General features: G+C 44.0%; 4 protein-coding genes across 10 annotated transcripts in view; 3 read left to right on the top strand and 1 right to left on the bottom strand.

The window, feature by feature from the left end:
* LOC117141324 (MOB kinase activator-like 2) overlaps nucleotides 1-6,333 on the top strand; it is a 39,103-nt gene extending 32,770 nt beyond the window's left edge. For 4 of the 5 annotated variants that reach the window (XM_033304723.1, XM_033304721.1, XM_033304719.1 and 1 more), the window contains 3 exons: nucleotides 1,957-2,117; nucleotides 3,581-3,677; nucleotides 3,737-6,333. In XM_033304723.1, the coding sequence (XP_033160614.1) occupies nucleotides 1,957-2,117; nucleotides 3,581-3,677; nucleotides 3,737-4,769 (1,291 nt within the window). In that variant the 3' untranslated portion in view covers nucleotides 4,770-6,333. Of the gene's footprint in view, nucleotides 1-1,485; nucleotides 1,848-1,956; nucleotides 2,118-3,580; nucleotides 3,678-3,736 lie in introns of all 5 variants that reach the window. The other variant, XM_033304722.1, reaches the window with a different exon arrangement.
* A 183-nt stretch (nucleotides 6,334-6,516) lies between these two features.
* On the top strand, nucleotides 6,517-8,163 carry LOC117141329. Of its 2 annotated transcripts, none has more exons than XM_033304732.1 (2): nucleotides 6,517-6,644; nucleotides 6,732-8,163. In XM_033304732.1, the coding sequence occupies exons 1-2, from the start codon at nucleotides 6,634-6,636 to the stop codon at nucleotides 7,798-7,800; spliced, it is 1,080 nt and encodes a 359-aa protein (XP_033160623.1). In that variant the 5' UTR covers nucleotides 6,517-6,633; the 3' UTR covers nucleotides 7,801-8,163. The 2 variants fall into 2 exon arrangements, with proteins under 2 accessions (XP_033160623.1, XP_033160621.1); XM_033304730.1 differs by having other exon boundaries at nucleotides 6,518-6,644; nucleotides 6,696-8,163.
* A 141-nt stretch (nucleotides 8,164-8,304) lies between these two features.
* LOC117141257 (putative alpha-L-fucosidase) lies at nucleotides 8,305-10,324 on the top strand. The gene is made up of 6 exons (XM_033304626.1): nucleotides 8,305-8,600; nucleotides 8,650-8,791; nucleotides 8,859-8,965; nucleotides 9,106-9,582; nucleotides 9,643-10,058; nucleotides 10,124-10,324. The coding sequence occupies exons 1-6, from the start codon at nucleotides 8,363-8,365 to the stop codon at nucleotides 10,226-10,228; spliced, it is 1,485 nt and encodes a 494-aa protein (XP_033160517.1). The 5' UTR covers nucleotides 8,305-8,362; the 3' UTR covers nucleotides 10,229-10,324.
* On the bottom strand, nucleotides 10,322-15,425 carry LOC117141256. 2 transcript variants are annotated; one of them, XM_033304625.1, is made up of 6 exons: nucleotides 15,266-15,425; nucleotides 14,202-14,374; nucleotides 11,741-12,055; nucleotides 11,576-11,654; nucleotides 10,752-11,519; nucleotides 10,322-10,685 (listed from the first exon to the last, which is right to left on the bottom strand). In XM_033304625.1, exons 2-6 carry the CDS (start codon nucleotides 14,349-14,351, stop codon nucleotides 10,378-10,380), a joined length of 1,620 nt encoding a protein of 539 aa, XP_033160516.1. In that variant the 5' UTR covers nucleotides 14,352-14,374; nucleotides 15,266-15,425; the 3' UTR covers nucleotides 10,322-10,377. The 2 variants fall into 2 exon arrangements, with proteins under 2 accessions (XP_033160516.1, XP_033160515.1); XM_033304624.1 differs by having other exon boundaries at nucleotides 10,322-10,694; nucleotides 15,266-15,424.
* Nucleotides 15,426-15,578: the final 153 nt, after the last annotated feature.

The raw sequence follows: 15,578 nt of genomic DNA, 5'->3' as shown, positions 1-15,578 counted from the left end.
GCATACAAGTTGGCGTGAGTAAAGGATTGGATTTGCAGCCGAAACCAGTGTCCTTGATTACAGGGTACGACGCGCCTTGAGTTCCGCCCAATCTTAGTGTGCCATCTGTAGTGTGCCAGACTGCATCCGGCCATTTAAATTGGAACCGGAGCGCACAATCCATTCACGTCGACCTTTCGTCGCCTCTGACCTGACACGCAAATTTGGCGACATGAGCGAAGGTGTTGGCGGCGGCACACAGATCGATGTGCGATGTGGAGGTCCTTGGCATTATTTGGCACTTGATGGAATAACTATTAGTTAGAGTGCCACCGCTAATGCCCATGCTAATGCCCCATGCCACTACATCTGGCACTTAAATGCGGGCTGGTGGATTTGCATTATCTGAATGAAAAACTGAACGGTAAAGTCGCTTGTCTGGTGTTTACCTGTGCGCCACGCCTCGCCGCCTCCCAGCAAATAATGGTGAACAAAAGCGCACATTTGTCTGATATTCAAATGTACACACGATGACTATATACTTCAATGCATGTGTACCTACATATTTAAGTATCTACCTATATGTGTTTGGGTTTCCGAGTTTTATCAGCACGCTCCACCGATATCGTGCGGGCACAACGGGCGCCGTTGGGTGGGTGGCATAATTATAATCACAACTAAGTTTATTTGTTTAAATGCCTAAAGAGTCGCATTTGCCACCGTCTCTCCGGTCGACTGATAAATGTTTATTAAACTCGGTTATGCCCAATGAGCACGGCCATTCGTGGGCTACGCACTTTTTTTTCGAGCTCTTTGCATAAATATAAACAATATGGAGGCAAATATGAAAAGACTTGTTGATTCTTAGCTTTGATAAGCGTTATGCTTTTTATTCTTTTTGAGGCTTGAGGGGTTTTTGAAACCAGCAGAAGGCACGTGATCTCAAAAGATACGATACATATGTATTTTTTGATACACCAGCTAGTTATTATGGTTGAAAGCGTACCACTACCTTGTTTTATCATCCAGAAAAATCTTATAAATATTGTTATTATATCTTATATTATTGTTGTTGGGACACAAGATGCTTTAATTTTCCTTTAATTATTTCAAGGCTTATGAACATCATGTATCATTATGATGTCAACCAATTTGTAAGTCTCCTTTTGATACCACCGAATTCTCAGTTTCAAGGTCTAAGGTCTTTTCTTCTTAAGATATAGTAATGTTGTAAGGCTTCCTAACTCTTTATCAATGAAAAAGTTTGGTAGCTCATAGGATTGCGACTTGGTTCTCGTGGGAGAGTCTTCTTGCTCTCTCTCGGATTTCCACCAAAAAACCACGAGTTCTTTTTTTCTGGAGCGTACTGAGCGTTATGCTTTTCAAGCGATAACATTTGAAGCGAGTCACTTGGGCGCTACGGAGCTTTCGGTGTGGTTTGTTTCGGATCGGTTGGGTTCGTTTTTTGGGCTAAATAAATGGGCTAATTTCCTTAACGGATCGCAGGAGGCAAGATGACCAAAGCAACGTAACAAATACCAAAAAATGAAAGAAACTCTAAGCTCAAAGGTGCCAACAAGAATAGGAGTAACGTTTGTATCTGAATCGGATCCAAAGAAAAAGTTTAAAAGTTCGCCATCAACGTCGAGCTCAACAATATCAACGGCGACAACAACAAGCACAACAACAACAACAACAACAACCGCATCGCCCCCACCGCCCCAAACTTCGTATGTGATTAAATGTCTGTTGAAGACCGCTCGTTTTATGTGGCAAGTGACGACAATACCCTCTAAAATCGGTGATACCATTGGTACCCTGTACCGTTATGCTCAGGATTCAGTTGATAGTTTTCTATGCGTAGCTGGGTGAGACTCCGACACAGATCTATTTAACCATTATATATATAACTTTGTATTTCTAATTACTTGCCAAACTCATCATTTAATTGTAATTCATTTACTTTTCTATTTACAGCAAGGCCCGTCGCAAGGAACGCGATGGCGATCAAAATTCAACAGACACCAAATTGTATTTGGAGGAAAGTGTCCTAGAACGTAAATTACCTGAAGCTGATCTCAAAGCCCTAGTGGATCTTCCAGCTGGTTTGGACTACAATGAATGGCTAGCGTCACACAGTAAGTTTCGAAAACTTAAATATACAGAAGAACGACATCCATTACCACCCACAACTGGCTAATTGAAGTTCACGTGATTCTCTGTGTTTTCGGATTCCTTTCGAAATTGCCTTTATTATTTACTCACATCTGTCATTTGCCTCCATTGTTGGCAGCAGCTTTATCGTGTGATTTACAAATGAGTTTAACGAGCGTCGTCAGCTGCTGTTTGGCAAAAGTTTGATAGCCTCCTAATCACCAGTGGCTACGCTCGAGTGCCCCGATTTACGAAACGCTGCCCACGGTGCACTATATGTACATTATCGTCCAGCCAATGAACTTGAACAGAAGAATTCAGACTGGGCGATAGCATTATCTGCATGCAGTTTAAGAAGTGCAAGGGTACCCTGCAAAGTTTCAGATCAGGCAGTTTTCTTTGTTTCCAAAGGCTTCGTATACTACAAATGCAAATAAAAGGATATTTTCCTCATGGTGTATCCATGCAAAATAGCCTTGAGTTTGTTTCTTGCTGAGTAAAGCCACTCAGTGCTTTAATTACATATCAATAAACGTCTAATATCATCGCCTAAAGCCAATATACGGTGAGTCACAGCTTAATTGGCTGGTTGCCCCACCGCCTGGAGGGATCTTTTTTGGTTACATCACTGGTGGAGAACAGAATCGATTTGGAGAAATTACATCATCTTGTAAATAATCTGTGTGCTCTGGGTGGCAGAATGCAAATTACACAGTTCTTTGGTTGACTCAAATGAGGCAAATAATTGGCAATGTATCAGCAAATTGTAGCCACCATAAGCACCCGGGGGCATCAGAAGCAATCCCTCAGCCCTCCATTTGCTCCAACGTTTTCATTATCATCCTCTCCCTTCGTTTGGGAAAAACAATCAAAGCCAAACTGTTTGTCGTGGGCGATGATCAGGGTCATTTCACGTCGCCCGATGGCGTCAGCTGCAAGTTCATATGCAAATTTAATATTTGAAATTGCTGACTCGAGAGGCACAGACCCACGACTCCTGCTCAGCTTATCTGGCACTGGGACTTGGTTGGGCTAAGGAAAGCGAGTTAAGCCATCGGTTTATTTTGCTCCAATTCTGCTGGCATTTAAAAATACTGCAGCTCTTCTTCCACTGACGTAATGGGAACACTTGTGCAAATATTGGGTCGGCATTGACCTTACCCCGGGTGGTTCCGCTCAATATATATCATCGTATGCCCACAGCTGGGCGTTATCACCAGACACTGAAAGAAACCAATAAAACCCGCAGCTGTCTCATTTCGATGATAAGATTGCTTCTGCTTTGAAATTAATCTGTGCACCAGCTATTATTAACCGAAGAGTTGGCCATTATTTAGCAGGTTGTTGATCTTTAATTTCAACACGAACCAACCTTGTTAAGTCTTAGTTATATTAACTATTGTCTTGGAATGAAATCTTTTAATAAATTTCTTCCCTCCTTTTTTAGCCCTCGCTCTATTTGAGCACGTGAATTTGGTCTATGGAACTATTAGTGAATTTTGTACACAATCCGGTTGCGCTGACATGACCGGACCCGGCAACAGGTGAGTCCTGATCAGATACTTCGATTGAATTGTATTTACTAAGTGTATCTTTCCGACAGAACGTACTTATGGTTCGACGAGAAGGGCAAGAAGACGCGCGTCGCAGCACCACAGTACATCGACTATGTGATGACGTTCACCCAGAAGACGGTCAGCGATGAGTCGATATTCCCAACCAAATACGCCAACGAGTTCCCCGGCTCGTTCGAGTCGATTGCGCGGAAGATACTACGCTTGCAATTTCATGTGATAGCGCATCTGTATGCGGCGCATTTCAGAGAAATCGCGCTGCTCGGCTTGCACACCCATCTAAATCTGACGTTCGCGCACCTCACCGCACTGCATCGGCGCTTCAATTTGATCGACGAGAAGGAGACGGACGTGCTGCGCGACCTTGAGGTGGCCCTGCGCCTCACCGACGACACCGGTGGATGCCAGGATGCTACCTCCACGACGTCGTCGGTCCATGACCACTCCCACTCCGGCGATCTCCAGCATCAGTCGCTGCAACAGCAGCAGCAGCAGCAACACCACAACAGCAGCAGCAACAGCACCTCCTCGGCGGAGGCGTTGCACGTCAATTCACAAAGCAACAATGGCAGCACATCCGTCTCGGCATCGGTGTCCCTAATCGATGGCGATGCGGTGGCGCCGCCCATTTGCACGCAACCAGAGGCGGGAGCGGGCTGCAAGCCAGCGGGCAGCAGCGGATTGCTGGGCGGTATACTGGGCGACCTGACCAGCGGCGAATTTGGTGATACAACGCGCTACTGCACCTCGGCAGTTCCTCAGGCGGCGGCAGCAGCGGGTGGGGCAGCGATCGGTGCCACGGATGCTGCCGCATTGAACAACGGCGCTGGCGCACTACATTTAAACTTTAGCAACAATAATAACAATAATCATAATCTGAATCACCATCACCACCATCATCACCACCACGGCCACCATGGCCACCATCATGCGGCCCAGCAGCCGCAGCAGCAGCAGCACAGTGGACTCATACAGTGCAATGCGGCGGGCGGCGGAGGGAATGCAACAGGGGTAGCCACGGGCGGAGCAACTGCAGCAGCGTCCTCGACCACCACGGCATAGTGGGGCGAAAGCTACGAAGAGAGCAGCAGCAGCAGCAGCAGCAACAGCAACAACAAAAAACATTAGAAATACTAGATTTACGCAAAAATGTTATTTAATGTTACTTCTATGATCCTAAAGTTGAAAATATTGTAAAAATAATAAAAAAAAAAAGAGAAAACATTAAAATGCATAAACAGCTAATTGCAAACAACAAGCAGGCATTACATAAATGACACACAGCTACTAAGTTATTGAAAAGCTAATCGAAGTTGGCATCGTAGTTCCGTAACGTTGATTTAGATATGTACTTATTGTATAGAACGACAGAGATGAGCTGCAAGCATAGAGTTTAGAGTTGTCGCGTGCTTATGCTTTACACGTATTTTAACCTTTCTCTTCTGCAACAAATAAAATGTCCTGACTGAAGCCAGAGTGCAAATGCAAAGTCAACGCCTTCAAGGCAACCATAATAAAGAGTTTTGAACTGCTACAAAAGTTGATAAAAGATCACTTGAAAAAAATTATACAGCAACAGAATGCTTTAATTTCAACTTGGTTTTCTTTAAATATTGTTTCAAGCCAAACTTCTTACATTACTTACCTCACGATATATGTTGAATAAACCTAACTTATATGATTATAATTACTTCTAAAAGTAGCATTTTCTAGCGTTTACCATACCTTTCAGTAGCGACTTTCGTTTTCGTATTTATTTCCAATTAGGCGTTTTAGTGGCAGCCAATTAGTTGTTCGCCATTTAAGGAAATGTAACTAAATTATTTTGTAATATATTTTGTTGTAATTCGAATCTAAGCAGAGTCACATTTTATAAATAGAGCGAGTACTGGTTCAATTGTTCAGGAACATAGACACACATATTCTACTAGGCGGTGAAACGCGTTTTAAAATAGCTAACTCACCCGTATTTTACATGCAGTGTACTTGGCACAGCCAGCCTGAAAGTATGCACCGAAAAGTTAACTACACAAGCTGCAGAATGGCGCCTACCGGTATGCACCAAATATGTCACAACTTACGTACCACACTTCACACCCACACACACAACCACAAATCGCACCGAAAAATCTCCGAAAATAAATCACAATCCACACGTTGTTAAAGTATGGCAATTTTAAACCAAGTTTGCAATGATTGGAAACACTTAATAATAAAAACACGTAGGGAGATAACAGATTTATGCTTCGGATTTCTAAACAATTAAACAGAAGGGACTTGTATGTTGTGCTGTATTGTGTTGTGTTTTTTAGACCCATAGCAAGAACCAATGGCAATGAAGGAAACTTACTTTAGAAGCAGAAGCGTTCGACGTAGAATATTAGAAGCCAATTTTTGTGCATTACAATGGTTCACCTGTCCCGATGTAGATAATTGCCACTTGATCCACTCCAGTTTCACTGAACTGCTGTCCAGGCCTAAGCTACAAACAAAACTATACTCTTAACGACACACACTTTCAATCTGTTGAACTTTGAATGCGATGCAATGAACTCGAAAAAAAGAAACAAAACAAACACACAAGGCAAATGATACATGTATTTATATGTAGGTATGCGAGTTATTAATAGAATACAGGTGGAAATGGAATTAAATGCAAAGACAAACCTTTTAAGTCAGCAAAAACAAATAAAAGCAAACACGGCAAAGCATGAGAGAAGATAATAAAATAAACTGTTATGTTCAATTGAGATATGATGTTTTATTACTGATCAAGTTGGAGTATCAATTTTCCTGGAGTCTTAAATCAAACAACATATAAATTCAGTTGGCACTACTATTTCGACACTCCTAGAGAAATACTAAATTTAAATAGCTAAATTTTCTGTTCGAAATCATCGGGAATAACTGGATCGCCTTGCCTGAGATGAGTATCTGGTAAGAGGTTAAGCTGAGGAAGGTGTATATTACTGTATTACTAAATCGCAGGCCCATTCGAACATTGCCAAATTCAAAAATGCGTAGTTGCATAATGGAGCTCGGTCGCACCAATCGCCACACGGATTGCACATTCATAATTGAGGACGACAGCGGTGGCAATCAATCCTTTCCCTGCCACAAATTGCTATTCAGCTGCGCCTCCGAGGCTTTCGATCGCATGCTCTATGGCGACTACATTGAGTCCACCAGCGGAGTTGTCAGACTGAACGATGTACAACCGGATGTATTTGAGAAATTCCGAGATTACGTCTACGGCTATGAGAGCGATAAGCTGCAGAAGTACGACTTTGATACTCTGATTCGCCTCTGCGAGTTTGCTAACAAATATCTGGTGCAATCCCTCGAAGAGGACTGTGTGAAGGATCTGCTGATCCGCAAGAACACTTTTGACATGGGAGAGTTACTTCGTCTATTCCAGTGTGCCCATCGCGTGAATCGCAAATCGTTAATAAACCAAATAGCCTGGGAGCTGAAGTGCACCTTCAAGAGCACCTTGGACCACTCGGGCGTATACGAGTTCAATAGCGAGGTATTTAAACACTATATCGAAGTGATTGCTAGCAAAATATCGGAGGCAGATCGCTTCCGCCTGCTGGAAATGTATCTCAAATATAATGGTATCGAGGAATCGGAAAGTGTGGAGCAGGTGGCTAGCCAGGATGCAACTGGACCCACCACCGCCACCAACGAAGTGGAAAATCAAGAATCGGAGCTGCCATCCACTAGCTGCGCTCCGCTCGAAACTGAATGCAGTGATAAGAACCCAAGTGTTGTCAGCGATCTGATTGCACTGATTGATTTTGGCAAGCTTTCACCCAAGGAATTCTACGATGGACCCGGCAAATCCAATTTCCTTCGCCTGGCTGAGAAGTACGAGCATATGTATCAAATCGCCAAGAACTGCGTTGCGGCCAAAGATGAACTCAAGTTGAAGGTGGCATTGGCCACGGGACAGAAGCCCCAACCTGCCGAAACCCGACGCATAGCTCACCTGGGAGGCAGCTTAATCAGGGAAGATCCAACGGTTACCCCGCATTACCTTTCCCGACCCAGTCGTCGATATCGCGCCTGGTCAGCACAAAGTGACGTCTAATCTCGAGATATATATATTTGCACCAACTCCGAGGTATACTTAATATGATTTTGAAGCTTCTCTCTAGCTGTGGACTACTAGGACCTACAATTAACTGAATGAAAACTGTAAATTCATTTACAAAGCAGGCAATTTTTCTATAAATGCCACGATGCTTTTAGCAAAAGTAGAAATTATCTATATGTACATATTATCTATATGTAACATATCTTTTGTGAATACACAAATTGTTTACCTACAAAACGTGTTTATAAATTAGTAATGCTGATAAACAAATCGGCAGAGAACAGAAATTTGGCTTTTTATCACCATTTTAGCATTCTCAAAACTTGTTGTTCTGTTCAAATAAATAGTATGAATGATCTTGATTTGTTTTTCTGTGTACTTCTGATGTATTCCTCTGTGAAAGTGATTGTATCTCACACTCACAAAGGCAAATTCATTTGGCAATCTCAGAGAATCTCGTTCTCCGCTCAAAACAATTCTCAGTTGAGTTTCAATCACGAAGCGAGGCGGTCGCATCACAGTCAGTGAAAAATCAGTTTGCCGGCTAATTGAGTAAATGGCAATCTCCGCTTGGACGCCGCTTCTGGTGGCGCTGATCTGCGTGTGGATTTCGGGAGCGGGGGTCGACGCACAGGTGCCGGGTCCACGGACTCGATACCAGCCCAACTGGGCCAGTTTGGACCAGAGACCACTGCCCCAATGGTACGACGATGCCAAGGTGGGCATCTTTCTGCACTACGGCGTTTACTCGGTGCCCAGTTTTGGATCCGAGTGGTTCTGGACCAACTGGAAAAGTACGAATGCTTGATTGGCATATATATGGTATTATAACTTCTCTTTCAGATCTCCGTAATCCAGAGTACGTCCAGTTCATGCAGCGTAATTACAAGCCCGACTTCACTTATCAGGAATTTGCGAGCCAGTTCACAGCGGAGCTATTCAATGCCACCAAGTGGGCGTTACTTTTCAAAGATAGCGGAGCCAGGTACTCACACATATATAGTGTTATCTGTACAATTCCACCGATCATTAATCCTCATCACAATCTTCAGATATGTCGTGCTCACCAGCAAACATCACGATGGCTTCACGCTGTGGCCCTCGAAGAACAGCTACGGATGGAACTCCATGGATGTCGGGCCCAAGCGGGATATAGTCAGTAAGTGGGTCTGTCAGTAGATAATCCCAGACAAAAAGAGGCAAGGAAATCTATAGAAAGGCAAAAGCTTGGAAGATTCTGCATCTTTATACAAAATATTTTGAAAAACGTATATACATTCTTATTTTCTATTCTCCCAGAGGAACTGGCTGCCGCAATTCGAAAGGAGTCGGATCTTCGTTTCGGACTCTACTATTCTCTGTTCGAATGGTTCAACCCACTGTGGACCGACGACAAGCTGCATCTGTTAATGCAACAACACTTTGTGGAGCGAAAGGTGCGGCCGGAGCAAATGGAGCTGGTGCAGCAGTATCTGCCGGAGATCATCTGGTCCGACGGCGATTGGGAGGCTCCAGCAAAGTACTGGCGCTCCGAGGAGTTCATCGCCTGGCTGTATAATGATAGTCCCGTGAGGGATACGGTGGTGACCAACGATCGCTGGGGCTTCGGGACTGCGTGTATGCATGGTGACTTCTACAATTGTGCCGATCGCTTCAATCCCGGAGTTCTGCAAGCTCACAAGTGGGAAAATGCCTTCACCCTGGATCGCACCAGCTGGGGTCAGAGATTCGATGTCTCGTTGGCCGATTTTATGACCTCCAAGGAAGTAGTTAAAGGTGGGTGCATATAATACAACAAAGTATTTAAGATATACTACATTCTATCAAACTTTCCAGAGATTATCACCACTGTGAGCTGTAATGGCAATGTGCTGATCAATGTTGGACCAACCAAGTTTGGAACCATACTGCCCATTTTCGAGGAGCGTCTAAGGGACATGGGTCGCTGGCTGAAGTTCAATGGTGAGGGTATTTACGGCAGTGTACCCTGGATTTATCAGAATGATACCATCACCCGAAATGTTTGGTATACCCGACAAAAAGAGGCATCCAATGGAAAAATCACCGTATACGCATTTGTGCTGGAGTATCCGTACGACACCAATGAACTGGATATCTATCCGCTTGGCAAGGACATCAATATATTCCGAAATGTAATGTTGACTGGAATCGATATGGGCACGGGTGGAGAGATCCTGAATGAGCAAAGAACTGAGGTCGTCATGTTGGGCATGGAGGACACCAAAATTAAGGTACGTAACGAAAGCCACTAAGTAATAGATGCCACATAACTGTGTCCTTTTGCATTCTTCTTTAGTGGACTGCTGATCATAACCGGCTACACATCGTGTTTCCTCCTAAAAATCACATTGATAAAAGAGGTCTTGACTACGCATGGACTTTCAAAATAACTATAACGTAGTCATAGCCATTTTATAATTATTACTTAATGTATTAATATTAACCATACATAGTTACTTTCGATTCGTTTTATACAGAGTAAAGCATGGTCAACTCATGTCATTAGTTTATTTCAGATTTCCTTGAGTCTAGATGTGTTTCTAAGATATTCTAGGGAGTGGTATCCGCCTCCTGTTTGGGAAAGCCTGTCCGGTGTTTGTGGGCTGCCAGTTGTGCTCGTGAAAGGACTCCGCCGTCGCAGGTGACGCAGTGGTAGTGGGTGTGCCGCTGGGCGTAGGAGCAGCCGGGAGAATCGCACTGCTCGTTTCCGGCCACCTTGCGGAAGCCAGCACTCCGCACGTAGTCCTGGCGAAGGTGCAATCTTCGATGGGCCACCACCTTGTTCGAATCCGTGCACACATAATCGCACTTGCGGCAGTGAAAGTGCGAAGTTTTCCGGGAGGATGCCGTAACCGCCTCTGTGGGATCTGTAGAATTAGAGGACTGTAGGCAAGGAATTCTCTACTTATGCTGGAATGACTCACCTATCCTGTTTAGGTGGTTGCCCTCCGTGGCTGCACCACTTGCAGTGGCATAAGAGCAGCTGGCCACTCCGCATTGCATGTTGGCCCGGAATTGGCGGAAATCATCGCCCATCAACGTGTCCATTCGCTCATGACGCGCCGTATGTTGCACAAAGCGGGTCTTGTCGCAGAAACTATAGTGGCAATCCCGCCGGTTGCAGTGGAAGTGCGACTGGTGATTCCGGTAGCCACACCTCTCGAATCCACAGTCCTCGTTGAAGCGGAACTTTAGATAGCCACTCGGAATGTCGTGATCCCGTATCCTTTTCGTCGCAGTCCTTTGACCGGAGTCCATTGTTGTGGCTGCCACTGCACTTGCCGTTGCACTTGCAGCTGCATTCAACAGCATTAGCTTCTGTTGAGCGGCATTCTCCAGCAAAATGCGCATGTCCAGAAGGGATCCTGAAGCCCCAGGACCTGCTGCTGAACCCGGTAATGCCAACGGTTGACTGGCTGCCGCCAAAAAGCTGGGCAACAGCACCTGTCGCTGGTACAAATCGATCAGCTGCTTAAACTGCAACAGATTCATATTCAGAGCTGGTCCCACTACCGCCGGTGTGGCAGTGGCTTCCGGCAGAGATGGACGCATGCTCAGATCCTCCGGCTGGTCCACCTCCAAGTCGGTCGACTCCTGGCGACTGTTGTATCTCGAACTAGACACTTCCGGCATTTCCCGTTGAGCAGCTGAGTTCGCATTCTCCGGATAAAAAGTTCCCGCCGCACGAACAACTATATTGAATATACATTTAAGATTCGTACATATATCAAAAACTAGTCCAGCTTACCTGAAACTTTATCCAAAATTCTGCTTGATAAATTCTTCGACGAGATTGCTTCTAAAGGCTCTGAGGGCTGTAAGGTGGGCTGCAAGAATATAAAACATAATATAATATATATATTTTAAATAACAAATATAAGTTTATTTTTGGAAAATGGAATGAATGGAGTACCTGGGCTAAAGACTCATGGCGGCTACTCCGAGACTCTGTCTCACTTCTCGCTGCAAAATGGGTAGGCTGATTGGCGATTCTCTTGCTAGGCTGCTCCAAAGATGATGATGATGATGGGGCCCAAACACGACCCCGTTTCCGGTAGCGACTAGGTGTGAGATCAGTGGCTGATCCATCGTGATCCGCCAGAGACAAACGATCCTCTGCAGTGGCCAACGTTGACGATGAGCCACTCGGAACAGGTGCTCCTGGGCCGGCGTATTCGCTTCTCTCCAGCTTAAAGCTGGTGAAGATGGCCTGCGGCGAGTGCTGGGCCTGTTTTGGGATAAAATAATAAATCGAAAAAGCGTACATTTCTGAATTTGTTGACAATCGAAATCGGTGTCCAATATTCCACGCAGCTATGTGGGCGCCTTTCATGGAATTAAATTACTTTGGCATGGCAGGGCCGTACTTGCCGTCATTGTCATAGTTTTCGGATTTAACATTTTGGATTTATGACAAACAATCGGCCGCAACCAGTTTATTACTCGTATTTCCGAAATTACTGTTAATGTTTGTCGTTGGCCCAAAATGTCACTATTTAAATTTTGTTCACGCATCAAATCAATAATAAAATTGAAAAAAAGAGAGAAAGAACGAGTGAAGTGAAAAAGCCAAAAGCAAAAACAATGGAGAAACCATTAAAAATATCAAATACAAGTGCAGCTCATGGATACCCTAAAGCAATCCATAAATAGGCGGACGAAAATGGTAAACAAATATTTTCGGCGCATATGGAAAATTAAAAAAAATAATATTATAAATGGGTGATAAGTAGAAGTAAGTCCTATAAAAAACAATTAAATCTTATGTACAATTTACACAAATTTCGACTCTTGATGAATTCAAATAGTTTCAGTGTATATGGCACTCTTAAATTTACCCATAACAATAATTACACCGAAAATATTGAAAGACAATGAAACGAGTTTGCCTGATAAGTTGTGGCTCACACACACATAAGTACACACACCTTATTTGATACAAGTGTGTATAGGAATTATTATTATTATTATTATTTTTACTGCTATTGTTAGTGCCGTGTATCATTGCTTTCCATCGGCAGTGGGGATTATCGAAGGGGTTCCAAGGGATTCGAGTGGGTGGCGGTGCGAGAGGAGATCCACCCATTGCACCACCCTGATTCCTGCCTTCGATTTGGGTCACCTTAGCCCCCCTTTTACTCACAGAGTTGGCACGGCTTACTTCCCAAAAGAATGCCACAAATGGCAATCGACAAAATATTTATTCAAATTTGCCTTTTTATTCACACAGAAAGTACACTGAGAAAAACTGGCGAAACTGTTGTGTTCATATTTAAATTATTTATTTTATTTATAAATATGTATAAATAAATATTTATTTAATTTTATATTCAACTTTTTTTGCATATAATATATAACAAACACCTTAGAATTATAAAGAATATTAAAAATCAATTCAAAGTTGTTTATCAAAACTTTTTGAATTTTATTCAAGCTGTTTTTTGAAATAAAATAAATTGATTTATTTGTAGTTAAAAAGACATTGAAAGTTATAATGATTTCAAAACTCGTAGGGCTTAGTTGTTTCTTAGAATCTGTATTTTGCGAACATTTCTGTAATTTATCCACATTTCTTTCAGTGTACTGTCCATGTTCATTGTGCTCACCAAGGAGAGTGACGCGTGGGCTGGGTAATCGTAAGCACACAAGTGCGATGTGGTGCGTGTGCATGAGCTTGGCTCGAAAAAATGTAGAAATTATGAAAATGACAGTTAAAAGCACATAACGCTCGTCGCCTGGACAGAGGGGGGGTATTGGGTTGCGAGGGGGAGTGGGTGGCCAGGGGGGCAGGTGGGACAGGTGGTGGTGTAGTGCCAAGAGAAGTGCCGTCGACGTCGCTAGACGGGCAGCAAGTGAAATAAATGCGGAAACACTCGTTGTCAATATTAATATGACGAATATGGCAAAAACCAAATCCGAAAACTCAATTCAACGCACAGCACACAAAATGCCACATTAGGCAGCACCGCCCCCCTCCCCTACCCCCTTTTGGCGGGTACTAAGGGGGTGGGGCAGGGCTCTGAATGGCTGACGTTGCACACAAATAGGCGCAAATTCCTAATTACAATCGAGCCTCGATCGGATCGCAGACAGACCGAAAAGGAACCGAGCAACTGGGTCGAATCAGACCTCGAATATTTTCACGAGAAGCTCGTAAATAAATGGGAAAATGGCAGCAAATTTCCAGGAATAGGAACTTTTTAATGATTTAATAATTATATAAACTTGTCATGATCATGTTTTTGTTTAAATAAAAGGCTTAACATTCCATATGAAGCAACAAAAGTTCCAAATTCAAAATAAACTATAATGTTTTCAAAACTTTTCAAAATACATCCTAAAATATTTCAAAAAAATTTTCGAAAAATACTCACGCTCTTGTAGACCTCCACAAAGCGATTCTTTGGCGGACGCCCCCGTTTCCGATTGAAGAAGCCATCGATGGAGGTGATCTGGGTGGGCTGGCCGTGATCACTTGGACTGGAGGACTCCATCTCCGCGACGACACTGCTGCTGGACTCCATGCCGTGGTCTACCACTAAGACAGCTGGAAAAGGAGAAGAGGTGAGCTCGCAAGCTGATACCAATGGAAATGCCCGACTCGTGACTCATTCATCCCACTGCCACTCAGCAAAAATCGAGGCGAATTGCGCGAAGAAGGGGCCTTTGACCAACTTGAAAGGTTAACACCCGATCGGAGGTCAGGTTTCGGCGCCAGGCCCTTAGTTGTCTGATTCTATTCCTCATTGCCCACAGCGGCGGATATATTCTTTCCATGAATTTTGCCAATTTGGCTTTAATTTTATCGATTTCTTATTAGTTTTTCAAGTGTATCTCGTGGCGAAAAGACAACCAAGTGTCGACTTCGCTGGAACACTTTGCATACATGTGCTGCATATGACTGCGATAGGGATCGATATTTGGCATGCGAGCATGCGGGTGGCACTGCCAATTCCCCGAGAGATTCCAACTGGATTAGTGGCGAAATCTGTGGCAACTCCGCTTACCGAAGGGGCAAATACATAGGTGGATCCCCCGTGCCAGGCAAACCAAGTACAATGCTTCCTTGTGGTTGTTGCCAAAGGGTTTGCCTGAATGGGGGGGTCCCACCAATTAAGAGGAGCTGAGGCTCCATAGCCGCCGACGATTGTCTGCCGGCGATTAGTGCACCTGGAACCTAAATGCCATGCCCAACTCCGCGATAGACATCTACATGAGAGTTCGTTTTTAGTCATTTAGCATTGCCGCACATACATATATCCATATCCATATTATTCACTGCCAAGGAGCCCAAAACAAAAGAGCCGATTCTTGAGATTGCACAGCCATTAACCCAGCGCAATTGACAATTTGAAGGCAAGCAGATTTATCTCGACATCAGGTAACACACACAAGCGCACAAGTTATAGCCAATATGGGTTCCCTATGTACCACCCACCAATTATAAATCGCACATAGCGGACGTTTGTTTTGTATCCTGTAAATATTTTCACGTCTTTAATTGCACTTATTTGTCACTTATGTGGGGTAGAAGAAAACGCCGCCGGTTCAACATGTGTGTAGGTATTTCAATCGATATCCACCGAAACGCGTCCACCAGCGACAAGCAACGGCACTCGAGTGGCGATCGGATCGTAAAAGCCGCCGATTCGAGTCGGGCCCAAACCGAAGTTCGAACCCGAGCCAACAGTAGTCAGCTGATCGAGTTGGCCAAGTCATAAGAGCTCGGAGAGTTAAGACTTCACATAGAA

Source organism: Drosophila mauritiana, chromosome 3L (assembly GCF_004382145.1).
Source record: "Drosophila mauritiana strain mau12 chromosome 3L, ASM438214v1, whole genome shotgun sequence".
Taxonomy (NCBI): Eukaryota; Metazoa; Arthropoda; class Insecta; order Diptera; family Drosophilidae; genus Drosophila; species Drosophila mauritiana.
This window is presented reverse-complemented; position numbering and strand designations above follow the sequence as displayed.